The sequence below is a fragment of the Primulina tabacum genome, chromosome 6 (genome assembly GCF_025594145.1).
Source record: "Primulina tabacum isolate GXHZ01 chromosome 6, ASM2559414v2, whole genome shotgun sequence".
NCBI classification, from domain to species: domain Eukaryota; kingdom Viridiplantae; phylum Streptophyta; class Magnoliopsida; order Lamiales; family Gesneriaceae; genus Primulina; species Primulina tabacum.
Window position 1 is genome coordinate 37,939,958 of NC_134555.1, and position 13,924 is coordinate 37,953,881.

At 37.6% G+C, this 13,924-nt stretch overlaps 1 protein-coding gene across 1 annotated transcript in view; it reads left to right on the forward strand.

Moving 5' to 3' along the window:
- The first annotated feature begins 1,416 nt into the window (after positions 1–1,416).
- LOC142549368 (uncharacterized) overlaps positions 1,417–13,924 on the forward strand; it is a 41,789-nt gene continuing 29,281 nt past the window's right edge. The window contains exons 1-14 of the mRNA XM_075658286.1: positions 1,417–1,635; positions 2,492–2,567; positions 8,167–8,247; positions 8,324–8,404; positions 9,598–9,671; positions 9,765–9,819; positions 9,907–9,955; positions 10,188–10,325; positions 11,602–11,683; positions 12,468–12,546; positions 12,630–12,676; positions 12,771–12,965; positions 13,162–13,237; positions 13,678–13,758. Coding sequence (XP_075514401.1) covers positions 1,537–1,635; positions 2,492–2,567; positions 8,167–8,247; positions 8,324–8,404; positions 9,598–9,671; positions 9,765–9,819; positions 9,907–9,955; positions 10,188–10,325; positions 11,602–11,683; positions 12,468–12,546; positions 12,630–12,676; positions 12,771–12,965; positions 13,162–13,237; positions 13,678–13,758 — 1,213 coding nt within the window. The 5' untranslated portion in view covers positions 1,417–1,536. The remainder of the gene's footprint in view (positions 1,636–2,491; positions 2,568–8,166; positions 8,248–8,323; positions 8,405–9,597; positions 9,672–9,764; positions 9,820–9,906; positions 9,956–10,187; positions 10,326–11,601; positions 11,684–12,467; positions 12,547–12,629; positions 12,677–12,770; positions 12,966–13,161; positions 13,238–13,677; positions 13,759–13,924) is intronic.

Consider the following 13,924-nt stretch of genomic DNA (forward strand, 5'->3'; position numbering starts at 1 on the left):
AGGTAGTTCAAGACTACACAGAGCTTGAGTAGTTTTTTTTTCTTCTCTGTATCTTAACTTTTAAAATAATCTACCCTCTATAAATTGTGCATAAAATAGGCTAGTCATTCTTCTATCTATCTCAGTAAGAGATTTTCCGGCTAGAACTGGTTTTTTGGCTTTTGTCGAAGTCATGTCTTAGACGATTTTGACTGATCCCATCAAACTCATTTCTAAAAGTTTAATGAATTCTTCTTTGTTGAGATCAAGCATTCCTGCTGCGATTCTCATTGCCGATTTCCAATCATGTATGAGATTTTCTCTGTTTTTTTAAGTCCACTACATCAAGGTCAAGCATAACCACATAAAGATGTATTTGTTCTAAAATAGACTTCTCATAGAGTGTTGGTACAAGAGAATTTGATTTTCCCTTGACCTTGTTCCCCTTGAGTGTGGTTCTCTACCTACTTGGAAATCTATTTGAGGTCCTTTCATATTCGTATTATAAGATCTCACAATTTTCCTTGGTGGTTTATGGGAATATGACCAAGTACTCGAGGGATGTTCATCATCTGTTATGTTCATCTTCAGTTCCACGACCTCGAAATTCTCCAAACATTGTCATCAACTTAATTTCTTTTTTGTGACGTTTTTAATTAAGATTGATAATTTTGTCTTCTCCGGTTAAAGGTTTTAGCATTACCTTGGCCGCACCTATTTTGGTGTAGTAAGGATTCAATACCAAATGATGGTGATATATTCCTTCCGAGATCCTTTTACTAGAACTTGATTGTTGTTCTAGAGTTTGAATTCTTGTTTGAATATCATTTAAGAGTTTTTTTTGTTTCTCGAGTATTTTCTCAATTTTACGTAGTACATATTATAACTGATTGATATAGTTTTGTATCGTCTTTTGGATCTCTTTAAGATTCTCGGAGACTTTAGAAGAATCATGGACTGTTTCTGGTAATCTATTAATCTGAATTATAAGTTTACCTTATAATTCTGGTATTTTCCTATTTGCTCTTGATGTCTAACATTGGTCAGATCTTCATGTAATATTTAAAATTATTAGAATAAGTCACGTAAATAATTAATCTCGAACAAATACTCAGATCTATAATTTTTGAGAAAAATCTCATCTTCAAACATTTTATTACACAATATTAATAAAATTGTATGTTTGAAATAATTTTACCTCGTATTAAATAACATATAGAATCAAAGATATTTTTATCACTTCATCAAAATTTATGAGTTTAAACTAAATTTTTATGTCAATTGGAATTTTTTTTCATTTATTCCAATTATTTATAAAACATTTATTTAAAATTTTAATTTATTTAATATCTGCTTATACGGAACATTTTAGATAGATTTGGCACGTAATTAGGTTGGCCCACCTCCCCAAATTATATATTCCTACATCTCCAGTCATATTTGCATCTTTGCTTTGGGCTTTGACTAAATTTGCTGCCGATCGGAGGCGTGGGATAAAAATTCTGATCGCATATACTCGCAAATTTTTGTCTTTTTTAGTCCTCATTTGTGCTAGAAATGAGTCGAAGTGTAGTGGGTTTCATTGGGTTGGATGATATCTCCTTGGAACTGGCTGCTTCTCTTCTGCATTCTGGCTATGAAGTTCAGGCATTTGAGGTTTTTCCCAAATTTCCTTTCATTGTAATTTTTTTATTTTTTGGGCTGTTTGGTTTTCGTATGATCGACATGTATGGTAACAGATCAAGATGATGATGTTGACAAGGCTGTCCAGTAATAATCTTGTTTCTTTTGCTCTTTTTGGGTGTTATTGATTCGGTTTCATGTTCTATTTGCCACCATTTGGGATAAATGTGGTTGATTTGGCTGTTCAAAGAATTGAATGCGAATACTATTTAAAGCCCAGGATCCATCAACTCAAAAACTTTTGTTGTGGTCATCGTTAACTTGGTATGGGACTGGAGGTCATGACTTTGGAAATCGCTGATCTTGTGTACATACATTTGATTAGTTGTGCAATGCCAGATTAATCTTTACATGTTGGTACATGTGAGGAATATTAGAGTATACTGGTATTACGATTGGTCGTCAGTTTCAATCCTGAAATATCCATATCCAGGATTAGAGAAAGGCGAAATCCGGTAATCTTATGAACCCAGAATGATTTTATAAATAAATAATTACTCACTGTAGTCATAAAGCTAAAGAGCACAATTGTAAACATGTGAGATACAGCAAGCTAGATCTTGATGTTCACCATTTGAAAGTGCTTTAACTTACAGACCGGAAACTATTCTAAGATATGATTGTCATTTTCAGCATTCCTCTTCTACGAAAGAAATTTGATGAGAAATCGTGTTTTTTAACAATGATTTGGAATGTTAAATGAGACCCAATGTCAAGACGCAACCAATTTTCATTTGTCGATTTTACTGATAAAAACATTCAATAATCTGGTACAGATTAATATTTCTTACCTCTAATTTACTATACTTGTTTAAATTTTACATTTCAGATATCCAGTTCTTTGATGGATGACTTCTCAAAACTAGGGGGTAAAAAGTGTTCCAATCTGGTGGATACAGGGAAAGGTAAATGAAATAGTTCTGCCTTTTGCAGGTTTCAATGTGGCTTATTTCCCACCTTTAGAGTAAAACAGCTATAAGCAGTAGTTGTAGTTACACTGAAATATTTTGAATTAGTAATTTTCGAATTTTTTTTGCCCTATATCCACTCCAGAACGCATTTTTCTGATATTAGATGCCTAAGTCTCTGTAGTGATCCAGGATGATTTGATCTACTGCTAAATTGCTGTTAATGTTAGTTTAGAATGAATAAGTGAAACATCTACTACTTAAAAATGCTATTTTTTTGACAAGCTCATTTTCGAAACCCTTAAATTTTGCATGCATGCAATACTGCTGAAAATACACCTTTTAAAATAATCGGAATCATATAACAGATAAAATACTGCAGTTTAAAAATTATCGCCAACTCGTTCATCCTAGATGTAGGAAAAAAATAAAACAAGTAAAAATCCTGGTAATCATCAACATGTCAAAACAAAGCGTATAAAAATGATCATGTTTACTCCTAACTCAAAAACATGATGTGCGGAAAAATATGGTCATCGGGTTCATGTGCGCACATACAGCCCTGCCGACTCAGACTTCGGCACCTACAGCCTCCTCATCAACATGCTCACCTGCATCATTCACATCTAATGAGTCTAAAGACTCAACACACTTTTAACGTTATATCGAATACATATACATAACATGCAATAGTGAAAAATACTGTAAGCAATATACATTTCATGAACTTAAAAACATAAGCGTAAACATGTCGTATAGTAGCGTAACGTGTTAAACATGACTCATCATATCATCATATATGTATACATTTCTTTTTAATTGAATTCAGTAGTTGTGACTTTCGTATATGCTCTATCGTGTCAGTTCTATTCGATGGATCCATCTAATATAACCGCGATACCCGGCGGCGGGGACATCAGCGACAGCATTACCCGTCACAAAGTCCATGGTAATATTTTCCCATTTCCACTCGGGAATAGGGACTGGTCTCAGCTACCCTGCAGGTCTCTGATGCTCGGCCTTAACCTGCTGACATGTCAAACACTCGGAGACGAAACGCAGAATATCCCGCTTCATGCCCGGCCACCAATAAAGAGACTGAAGATCCTTATACATCTTTGTACTCCCTGGATGGATGGAGTACGGGGTGCTGTGGGCCTCGCTCAAGATATCTACTATTAGGGAATCAGTGCTAGGAACCCATACTCGGTCCCTATAACTGACTATGCCATCCACGACTGTATACAACCTCCGGCCCTTAGCCTCTCCACTTCTGTAACTGCTCGTCGGAAGTATGTTCTGCCCGAATTCTGTCTCTCAGTGTCGACTGCACTGTCAGGGTAGAAAGGCTAGGGGCACTGCCCCTGGCATAAAATGCAAGCTCAAACCGCTGGATCTCTGCCTGCAACGGTCTCTGTACCGACAACTGAGTAATCATTGCAGTCTTCCTGCTCAAGGCATCTGCAACTACATTAGCCTTACCCGGATGGTAGCTAATGTCGCAGTCATAATCCTTCACTAGCTCTAGCCACCTCCGCTGTCTCATGTTCAGCTCTTTCTGTGTGAAGAAGTATTTCAGGCTCTTGTGGTTAGTGAAAATCCTGTGCTTCTCCCCATACATATAATGTCTCCATATCTTCAAGGCGAATACCACTGCCGCTAGCTCGAGGTCGTGAGTCGGATAATTTTGCTCATGGACCTTCAGCTGTCGGGACACATAAGCTATGACTCTGTCATGCTGCATCAACACTGCACCCACACCGAGCTTCGAAGCATCTGTATATACCACAAACTCTCCTTGCCCTGATGGCATAGCTAGAACTGGTGCCATGGTCAGCGTCTGCTTCAACCTGTCAAAACTCTTCTGGCACTCTGGTCCCCAAATAAACTTGGCATTCTTCTTCGTCAAGGCGGTCATAGGCACCACAATAGAAGAGAAGCCCTGAATAAATTTCATGTAATATCCAGCCAATCCCAAGAAGTTACGGATTTCTGTCACACTCTTAGGCACTGACCAATCTCTGACTGCTTCAATTTTACTGGGGTCGACCTCTATACCATCCCGAGATATAATGTGGCCCAAGAATGCCACTCTGTCTAGCCAGAACTCGCACTTACTGAACTTGGCATACAGCCGTCTGTACTATAAAGTCTGCAGTACGGTCCTCAGATGTTGACTGCTCCTCTCTGCTCTTCGAATAGATCAGGATGTCGTCGATGAAAACTATGACGAACTGATCCAAATATGGCTGAAACACGCGATTCATGAGATCCATGAAGATCGCTGACGCGTTAGTCAGACCAAAGAGTATCACCAAGAACTCGTAATGCCCATAACGCGTCCTGAATGCTGTTTTTTGCACGTCAGACTCTCTTACTTTCAGCTGATGGTATACGGATCGGAGATCTATCTTCGAGAATACTGAAACTCCCTGAAGCCGATCAAATAAATCCTCGATTCTGGGCAGTGGATACTTGTTCTTGACTGTGACACGGTTCAGCTCCGTGTAGTCAATTCAAAGCCGCAGGCTGCCATCCTTCTTCTTAACAAATAGTACCAGTGCGCCCTATGGAGAAAAGCTAGGGCGAATGAAACCCTTATCTAGCAAGTCCTGAATTTGATCCTTCAGCTCTTTCATCTCTGCAGGTGCTAGACGATACGGTGCCTTAGATATAGGTACGGTACTTGGCATGAGCTCGATAGAAAAATCCACTTCCCTGTCCGGTGGAATGCCTGAAATGTCGTCAGGGAAAACACTGGGAAAGTCTCTGGCTACTTCGACCTCCTCTAGCCTCTGACTGGCTAGCTCTGACATTGTCACAATGCTGACCAAAAATGCCTGGCAGGCTCTCCTCATGAGCTTCCTTGCATAGATGCAAGCAATGATGTGCGGCATCTGCTGATGTCTGGCTGCCTCAAATATAAACGTCTTACCGCTGGGCGGTCGGACAGATACCGACCTCTGTCGAAAATCTATGACAGTTCCGTTAGAAGAAAGCCAGTCCATACCCAGAATAATATCAAACTCCGGCAATGGTAGCACAATCAAGTTTGTTTGCACCGTATTTTTCTGTAATCGAAGCACCAATTTTTTCACTATTTGGGAGGTAAACATATGATCCCTGGATGGAATCGACTCTGAATCCCAAATCCATGGCCCCCGGTATGATTCCTAGTCGCTTGACGAAAGATTCGGATATAAATGAACGTGTAGCTCCGGAATCTAGCAATGCATACGTGGCTACACCTGAAATATATATCCTTCATGCAACAAAACATACCATCAAATCTGATCGCGTTGAAACTTAAGAAAATTTTTTACCAGCAATTATCCCAAAATCCTCGAAAAATTACTAATTTAACCCAAGTATTCTTCAAAAGTTTAAAATTTAATCCTCAAAAATTCGGTAATTGCAATTTGGTCCTTAAAGTTTCGAAACTTACACTTTTGGCCCTACAATTTTCGAAATTTGCAACTTGGCCCCATTAAATTTCAATTTTTAGCTCTATAAAATCGTAAAATTCCCGAAAACTAAGTATTAAATCCCATCAATTCAGAAAATTTGATAATAGTCCCGTAAAATTTCGAGTTTTGCAATTCGGTCCTCATATTATAGGTTATTACGCTAAGGTCCTTAGAATTCTCAATTCAATCCTTAATTCCAAGTAGGTAGAGCATGCATCCTAATTTCTTCTATGTTCTCAATCTCATAAGTTAGTTCTCATAACAACCTTATAACCCATGTACTAAAACGATAAATTAAAATCTTAAACATTAGGGTTCCCGGTGACCAACGTAGAATCTGGCTCCGCCTCAGCCTCCTTGACGTGCATCACATATGCTCTGCCAGTAGTGGGGCCCTTGTTCCTAGGGCAGTCTGCCGCCTTGTGACCCTCATGCTCGCAAATGAAACACTTGAAGGTCCCCCACATGCACTTGCCGAAGTGGAACATGTTGTATTGTTTGCAAGGCTGCCTTGCCTCTGGCTTAGGCCGCCCTGGCACCTGCGGTGGTCTCTGCTGCTGGGGCCTGCTAACCTGATCCTGGGGCTTCTGCTGCCTCGGCGGCCCTGTAAACCGCTTTTTCTGTGTCTGTGAGCTAGGCTGGGCCTGAGATTTCTCGGAGGGCCTGCTCCGCCTGGAAGGCACAACTGGTGGCCTAGTCATAGCTCGCCGGTCTCATAAGCATCACATCCCGGCGCAAAGTGGGTCTTAGAGCATCTATAAAATGCCTCAACTTTTGGGCGGCATCTCTAGCAATAAGGGGCACAAAATGACAGCCCCTGTCAAACTTTCGGATGAACTCTGCTACAGATGATTCCCCTTGTCGGAGACTTATGAACTCCCTCGTCAGGCGACCCCTGACATCTGCTGGAAAGTAGTTGTTATAGAAAATCTCTTTGAACCGATCCCAAGTAAGGGTAGTCAAGTCCACCCCATGCGCAGCTCCCTCCCACCAAAGGAATGCGTCATCTCTCAGCATATACGTGGCGCACCCGACCCGGTGGCCATCCCTCATATCCAGGTACTGAAAATGTAACTCAAAGGATCGAATCCAACCCTCTGCCTAGAATGGATCGGTGGTGCCCGCGAACTCCTTCGGGTTGAGCCGTCTAAACTGCTCATATGTGTCTGTCTGAGTCTGGGAGCCTGCTGCGCCTGCTCCAGAAGTCTAGCCATGCCCTCGAGAACTCGAGTAGCTGCATCCAATGGTAGCGGAGGTGGAAGGCCTCTACCGTCTCCTGGAGTATCATCCTGTCGGTCTGTGCTAGGGGTGTGCCTGGGAGGCATGACATCTGAATATAGTCCAAATTCTAAACGTAACCCATCATGCAATTTAATTTAGTTTTCAAAACATTTCCATTCTTAAATCATGAAAACAGCTAAACATGTATTGTAAATAACTATAAAACATGTATCATGCAATCATACAGGTGATAGCACTAAACTACTTAAAACATTTAAAACATAAAAACTTACAGACTTGAGGCTTGAAGACTGAGCTGCAGAAGCTGGCGGTGGCACTGTAATGCCCCAGATTCGACGATTGTCCTCACTATATCAAGATGGGTCTTTCCAGCGTGCGTATGTCCTCACTCACACGTACCCTAGGAAATTTCCCAGGGGGTCACCCATCCCAAAATTGCCCAAAGTTAAGCACGCTTAACTTTAACTTTGAAGTTCTTATGTGATGAGCTACCGAAAAGAAGATGCACCTTCTTGATATGAGTAGTACATATCAAATCTTTTAAGCCTTCCTTAACTGGACAGTCCCATACCTGAACAGTTTTTGGAATCCCTCTCATTCCGGCGTGGATCGGTTCATTCATGTTCCATTCGCCTAGAAGCCTGTCAGGAGCCTCTCTTTGTTCGTGCAACCTCATGGTACCGGCGATCACCCCTGCCATCTTCGGCCCTGGGCCTCACAATAAGTGTCACAATGCCGCAACAAGAAAAATAAATTACTAAGAGATTAAGACACTAGTATTCCAAATGGTCAATTATACTGACTTTAGTTGTGCTATTCTATGGGTAAATATTCTATAAATGATCCTGGTCTTTATTCAAGCTTACAATTTTTTTCTTTTCACTCAGGTGTCCATGCTTTGGTCATACTTATATCTCACGTTGATCAAATAAATGATATCTTTTATAGTGATGAAGGTGTTCTAAAAGGTACCTTTCAAATTTGTATGAAGATTCTTTATTATTTTTCTATGAGATGCACTAACATTATTTTCTGACTTTACAGGATTGCAAAAAGACGTAATCATCATTCTCCATTCTGTTATACTCCCTGCACATATCCAGAAGCTGGAGAAAAGTGTTAAAGGTAGCTTTTATTTTGTATGCTTATCACCTTTTATGCTACATAAAGAGATAAAGATGTACTGATAAAAAAAGTGGTGAAGATTTAAGTCTACTGAATGTATATGTTTATTCAACTTTCTTTGTCTTCTTTGTAAATCTAACTTAAATTAATTTGCCTTGTATACCTCCATCATACAAATGATTTTCCAGAATTATGTTCTGGTATTAACTTGCAGTAGATTGGCATACAGCGTACTAATGTTTCCTCTTTTTGTTTATTTTGCCATTTCAAAACTTTTTCCCGAATCATTATTTTTTTAATATAATTTTATTTACTTACAACCAAATTTCTAAGTTTCTTAGAAATTCAGCCTAATAAACCACAATTATGATGCTCTATGAATCTAAATGGAGTATATCAGTATAAGATGTATAATGTATTGTTTCTGAACCCGAAGCGTCAACCGTCCCATTTATCTTTAAATTGAACATATCCTTTTTATGTTGCTAATAGAGCAGCATCCGACGTCATGCAAATGCTGTGTGGTATGATCTAGATAGAAAATTGATTATTTTCATTTTTCAGTGAGGGGTGTATATACTGGAGAAACAAATTGTGCTTACCACCAAAGCACCTATCTTTGTGAAACTGTTACAATATTCTTGCCTACAATTATACTTGTAAAAACATAAGTCTTACTAACTTGATTGTAATTTTTTGTGTAGTTTGGTGTCAAATCTGTAGAAGGAAGAGAATTCTCCTTCATTATTAACTTGAACGTACATGAAATAATATTAAATACGTATAAAGAAAAGCCTAACTGCATATTCCTACAAAATCCAATTTATATACTCTAAGTTTAAAGTTTAAACTTAAAACAAATAACGTAATTTTCTTATCTAAGATCTTCAACATTTTCTGATAAAACAAGTCTCCTTTCCGTAGCTTTTAATATTCCAAAAGTTCTAACACTAAATTTCTTTCAACATTTCATTTCAAGTTGATAAAATAGTTATTTTATCAGTTCCCATTTTGGAAATGATAGATTACACACAAGATTGTTGAGTCTTTGTTAAGCCACTAACCCATAATTGTGAGAGCTACAATTGTTGTACAGTTGTACTATCACCTTTATGCCTAGATCTATGGACATGAAATTAATTTTCTATTTGATTATATTCTGTCCTTTCCATAATACTTTTATTTTGTCTCAGAGGATTATCAAATGGTATTTGTTGATATGTATGTCTCAAGGGCCGTGTCTGAAGTTTTGAATGGGAAAGTCATGGTAAATTTGTTAGCTATTGTTTAAGGTGTTTTGAAAAATCAAGTTCTGGCTGGATGCGCTTAATTCTTTTTTTTTTTTATCAATAATCAACAGATTACATCCTCGGGAAGATCCGATTCCATCTCTAGGGCACATCCCATTCTTTCTGGTTCAATTCACCCCTTGCTGTTATTTGGTTGTTTTTTTAGCAATTTGCGGCAAAGATTACTGATAATAATAATAATTTTTTGTGCAGCCATGGGCGAAAAACTTTTCTTTTTTGAAGGTGAAGTTGGTGCTGGCAGGTGTGCTCTCTTCGTGGCTTCTTGGTCTTTGTATCCTCTAAAAACAAAAAATTGTGTCTCATCATGTTAGGCAATGCAGTAGTTACTCTATTAAAGTGCATGCATTAAATATTGCTGTAGGGCAAAAAGTTTAATTATCATTTTGCATATCAATCAAAAGTTAACAGTTTATTTATTATACTGTATATAATACTCAACTTTCTCTCATATATTCTTTATATTTTCATTGCAGCAAAAGTAAAATGGTAATCGAGCTTCTCGAAGGCATTCACTTTGTAGCATCACTGGAGGCCTTGTCTCTTGGTACTCAAGCTGGAATTCATCCAATGATATTATATGATATCATATCTAATGCTGCTGGAAATTCATGGTGACTTAATTGTTATAACTTTTTAATTTTATTTTACTTGCAGTTATTTTTTTTCCTTTTGCTTAGAAGTTGAAAAAGGTCTTTTTCAGCAACTTACACTTGCAAATTCATAATTTCGTGCCTGTCTGCTTTTATCCAGATAGGACATCAAGCCAAAAATTGTCATTGGCACCTTCCGTCTGTTTCTTTGATAATTACTTGTGGTTCCTTTCTGAGTTGCATCTGAACCAAAAACAGCATTTTACTTTTAGGCAATATTTTTTTGTGGCAGTTTGTACTAAGTGGAATTATTCTGGAACAAACTAAGAAATAATGTTATATTCATCTGGGTTGGGAACAAGCTAAGAAAGAATTTCATGCTCATCTGGTCTTAATACGGAGTCCGGTTTAGAGAATTCTCGTTTTGTGTTTACTTGAATTAAAGGGTTGCAACTAAACTTGAGCGGTAGGCTATGATTTTCTGGTGATTGATCCTTAATAATGGAGCACTACAGAGTGAGGAAACCAAAGATAAATAGTCAAAGTAGAGTGAATTAGAGTAAATTTTGTGTTCTCTTATGGGAAATGCTTCCGCAGGTAGTGCCCAATAAATTGTTGGAAGAGAATCTGATCAATGGAAATGCAAATAAGCTCATAATTTTGTGCAAGCTTTTTCTTACTTTCAAGGTTACAATTTCATGCTGTAACAAAAAACTGGGTTCAAGTCCATTTTATAGCATCCTTTTGTTTAGTGACTGTGCTTAGGATTTCACCTGTTTTATCTTGAAAACACAATGCTATCTTCAAGTAGCATGTTGATTCAATCAAATACATCCCAGCCTTTTAAACGAGGCAGAGATGCTTGAAGAGTGAAGCAAATATTAAATGGGATTTTTACTTGGGTTTGCTATTTAAATAAGATTCTCTTCCCCAGCAAACACTAAATTCATAGATTTTACACAAACAACTTCATACAATTTGCTTTACACTTTTGTATCTGCTAAAATCAAGAAGAGTCAAGACTATTGCAAATTGTTGCAGTAGGCATGGCGCTAAAAGTAGAAGCTATTTCCGTGAATTCTGACTTGCAGGTACAATATGAAATTTTATATGCTAGATGTCGGATTTGGGGCAAGTAATTTTGTTTATGCTAACAAATTGGGTACAAAGCTACAAGAACTAATGTGCTTTATGTTGATGTGACAAGTTTTTGATTTAGATTCATGTCTCTACTTCATTACATGCTCACATATTTGTTTTGGTCATCTAAACTTTTATCCTTGTTTGATGTTTGTAGGGTTTTCAAAAATTACATCCCTCATTTGTTAAAGGGTAACCGGTCAAAGCATAATATGCTCAACGCTTTTGTTCAAAACCTGGTAAGATGTTGCAACTTACTCAAGGTAGTGGATTTTGCCTTTTGTAACGCAATGCCACATTGTTGGCTATAACAAAAAATGAATATCAGTAGATGTGGTGACTGGTGATTCATCTCGTGTTCCACATTGATAATTCTTGTTTTTTAATACATTCAATGAATAGATGTAAAGTTCCTGTTTGGATATGTCTTCGAAACCTATCCAGCGGAAGTAATGTTTTTTTTTCAATGTTAAGTGATTTATGTTGTGATGCTTTTTATTCCACTCATGTACACATGCATGAAAGGGAGGAAAATTTCTGTTGGATAACCGTCCTTCCCTCAGGAAAATAACACTTTTTTGGAAGTTAGTGATCGACATTTCACTGCACCGAAGCCTGAAACTTGGGATCTATTTTTGGAAATCTTTGTGGCTGAAAAATCTTCAGATTAATACAATTTAATATGGATCATAAATAGAAGCTGGGTAAAGAACTAAAGATTTGGGTTTTAATAGGATGGAGAAGAAGAGTTATAGGGCTTAACTCGGGTTTGCTGAACAGTATATCAGATGGACATCTGAAGAAAAAGTTTAGATTATTTTTATTCATTTTAAGCTGGGACTACATGGATTTAAGGTCTGGAAAATCAATTCCGGATGTTGTGGCCAATTCTTAAGAAAATAAAGGGTTTATTTACTTCAAAACAATCTATCTAAAACCTGAACTGTCAAACCTGTCACTTAATGTTTTGTGCTGCCACCCCGAGAGTTATATTTTTCTCATCAATTTGTATTTGTGCTCAAGGGAATGGTGTTGGAGATGGAAAAATCGCTAATATTCCCACTTCCCCTTTTAACTGCTGCCCATCAACCATTGCTAGCAGGTATAACATGCAAGTTATATTATACTTTTGCCTGGAGACTTTAGATTCATAGTCAGGCAAATTTTCACTCTAATCTATAACAGGATTTTCGCATAGCGAAAAGATCGGTGAAGACGCCACATTGCTCAAAGTAAATATTGAATTAAACCATGCAGATATTATTTTATGTTCTTATCTCCGAAACTGTTTTAATCATTTATCTGACTGTAACTGGGTTTTAACAGGTCTGGGAAAAGGTAACTGGAGTGAACATAATAGATGCAGTAAAGGCAAAATACAACAACCCAGAGGAACTGGCTGGTACATTATCTGCCAAATCAAAACATGTTAAGCGAATTGGATTTATAGGACTAGGAGCTATGGGATTTGGCATGGCAAAGCATTTATTGGAATCCAATTTCTGTGTCGTGGGATACGATGTAAGTCTTCATCTCAAATATATGTCCTTACAAAGTAAACAAGCTTTTGTCCATGATTTCAGGCATATAGCCATAAGTTTAGGGCGTAATGATATTTTTTTTTTAAAATTTCATCATGTTATACACATTAATATTTACTATTAGTTAACTGAAGGGAAATATTCACAGTTAACGACAATTAGAATCTCTTGAGTAGGTGTATCAACCTACATTATCTCGATTTGCAAATGAAGGTGGCATAGCAGGGAGCAGCCCTGCAGAAGTATCAAAAGGTAATTCTGTAACTTGAGGAGTAGAAACTCTAGGTAAGTGAAAGTGTTGATTTTAAAGGAAACAACATGTGTCGTCACTTTGTCTGTGCAGCATGATATGGGGTTCTGCATATTTGAGTCTGCGTGATAAGCAAGATTTTGTGGTACGTACCTAGGAAGGTGTAGCTTCTATATTCTCAGTTCTGATGAGAGTGTAATCTGAAGTACCTGCTTAGTTTGTCCACTAAGAATTTTTTATTTCCTGCTTGACATAGAAAAATTCATAATTGCTCAGGGTTCGGTTGATTCAACCAACATCATTGTCTTTAAACAATAAAAAGTTCATTATATTCTTCTTTGGATTCGAGAGTCGCATTTGGTGTGAAGACACCCAGCGTTTGAAGTTTGTGAATTGGTAAAATTTAGTTTCTTTGATCATTGCTGGTCTGTCATTTTCTCAGATGTGGATGTGCTGGTTATAATGGTTACAAATGAATATCAAGCTGAAAGTGTTCTATTTGGGGACCATGGTGCTGTGACAGGTATGAGTTTTAGTACCTCTTGTGTATACAACAAAGTTTTAATTTGAAAAATTACCTTGCTCAAACTTTTTTTTTATTTACAACCTTCATCGACTAAAAACACATGATGCAACCGGGCAGACAATGTAATTTTTTTGTAGACAGAGGTCATTTTTTAAAAGTTTGA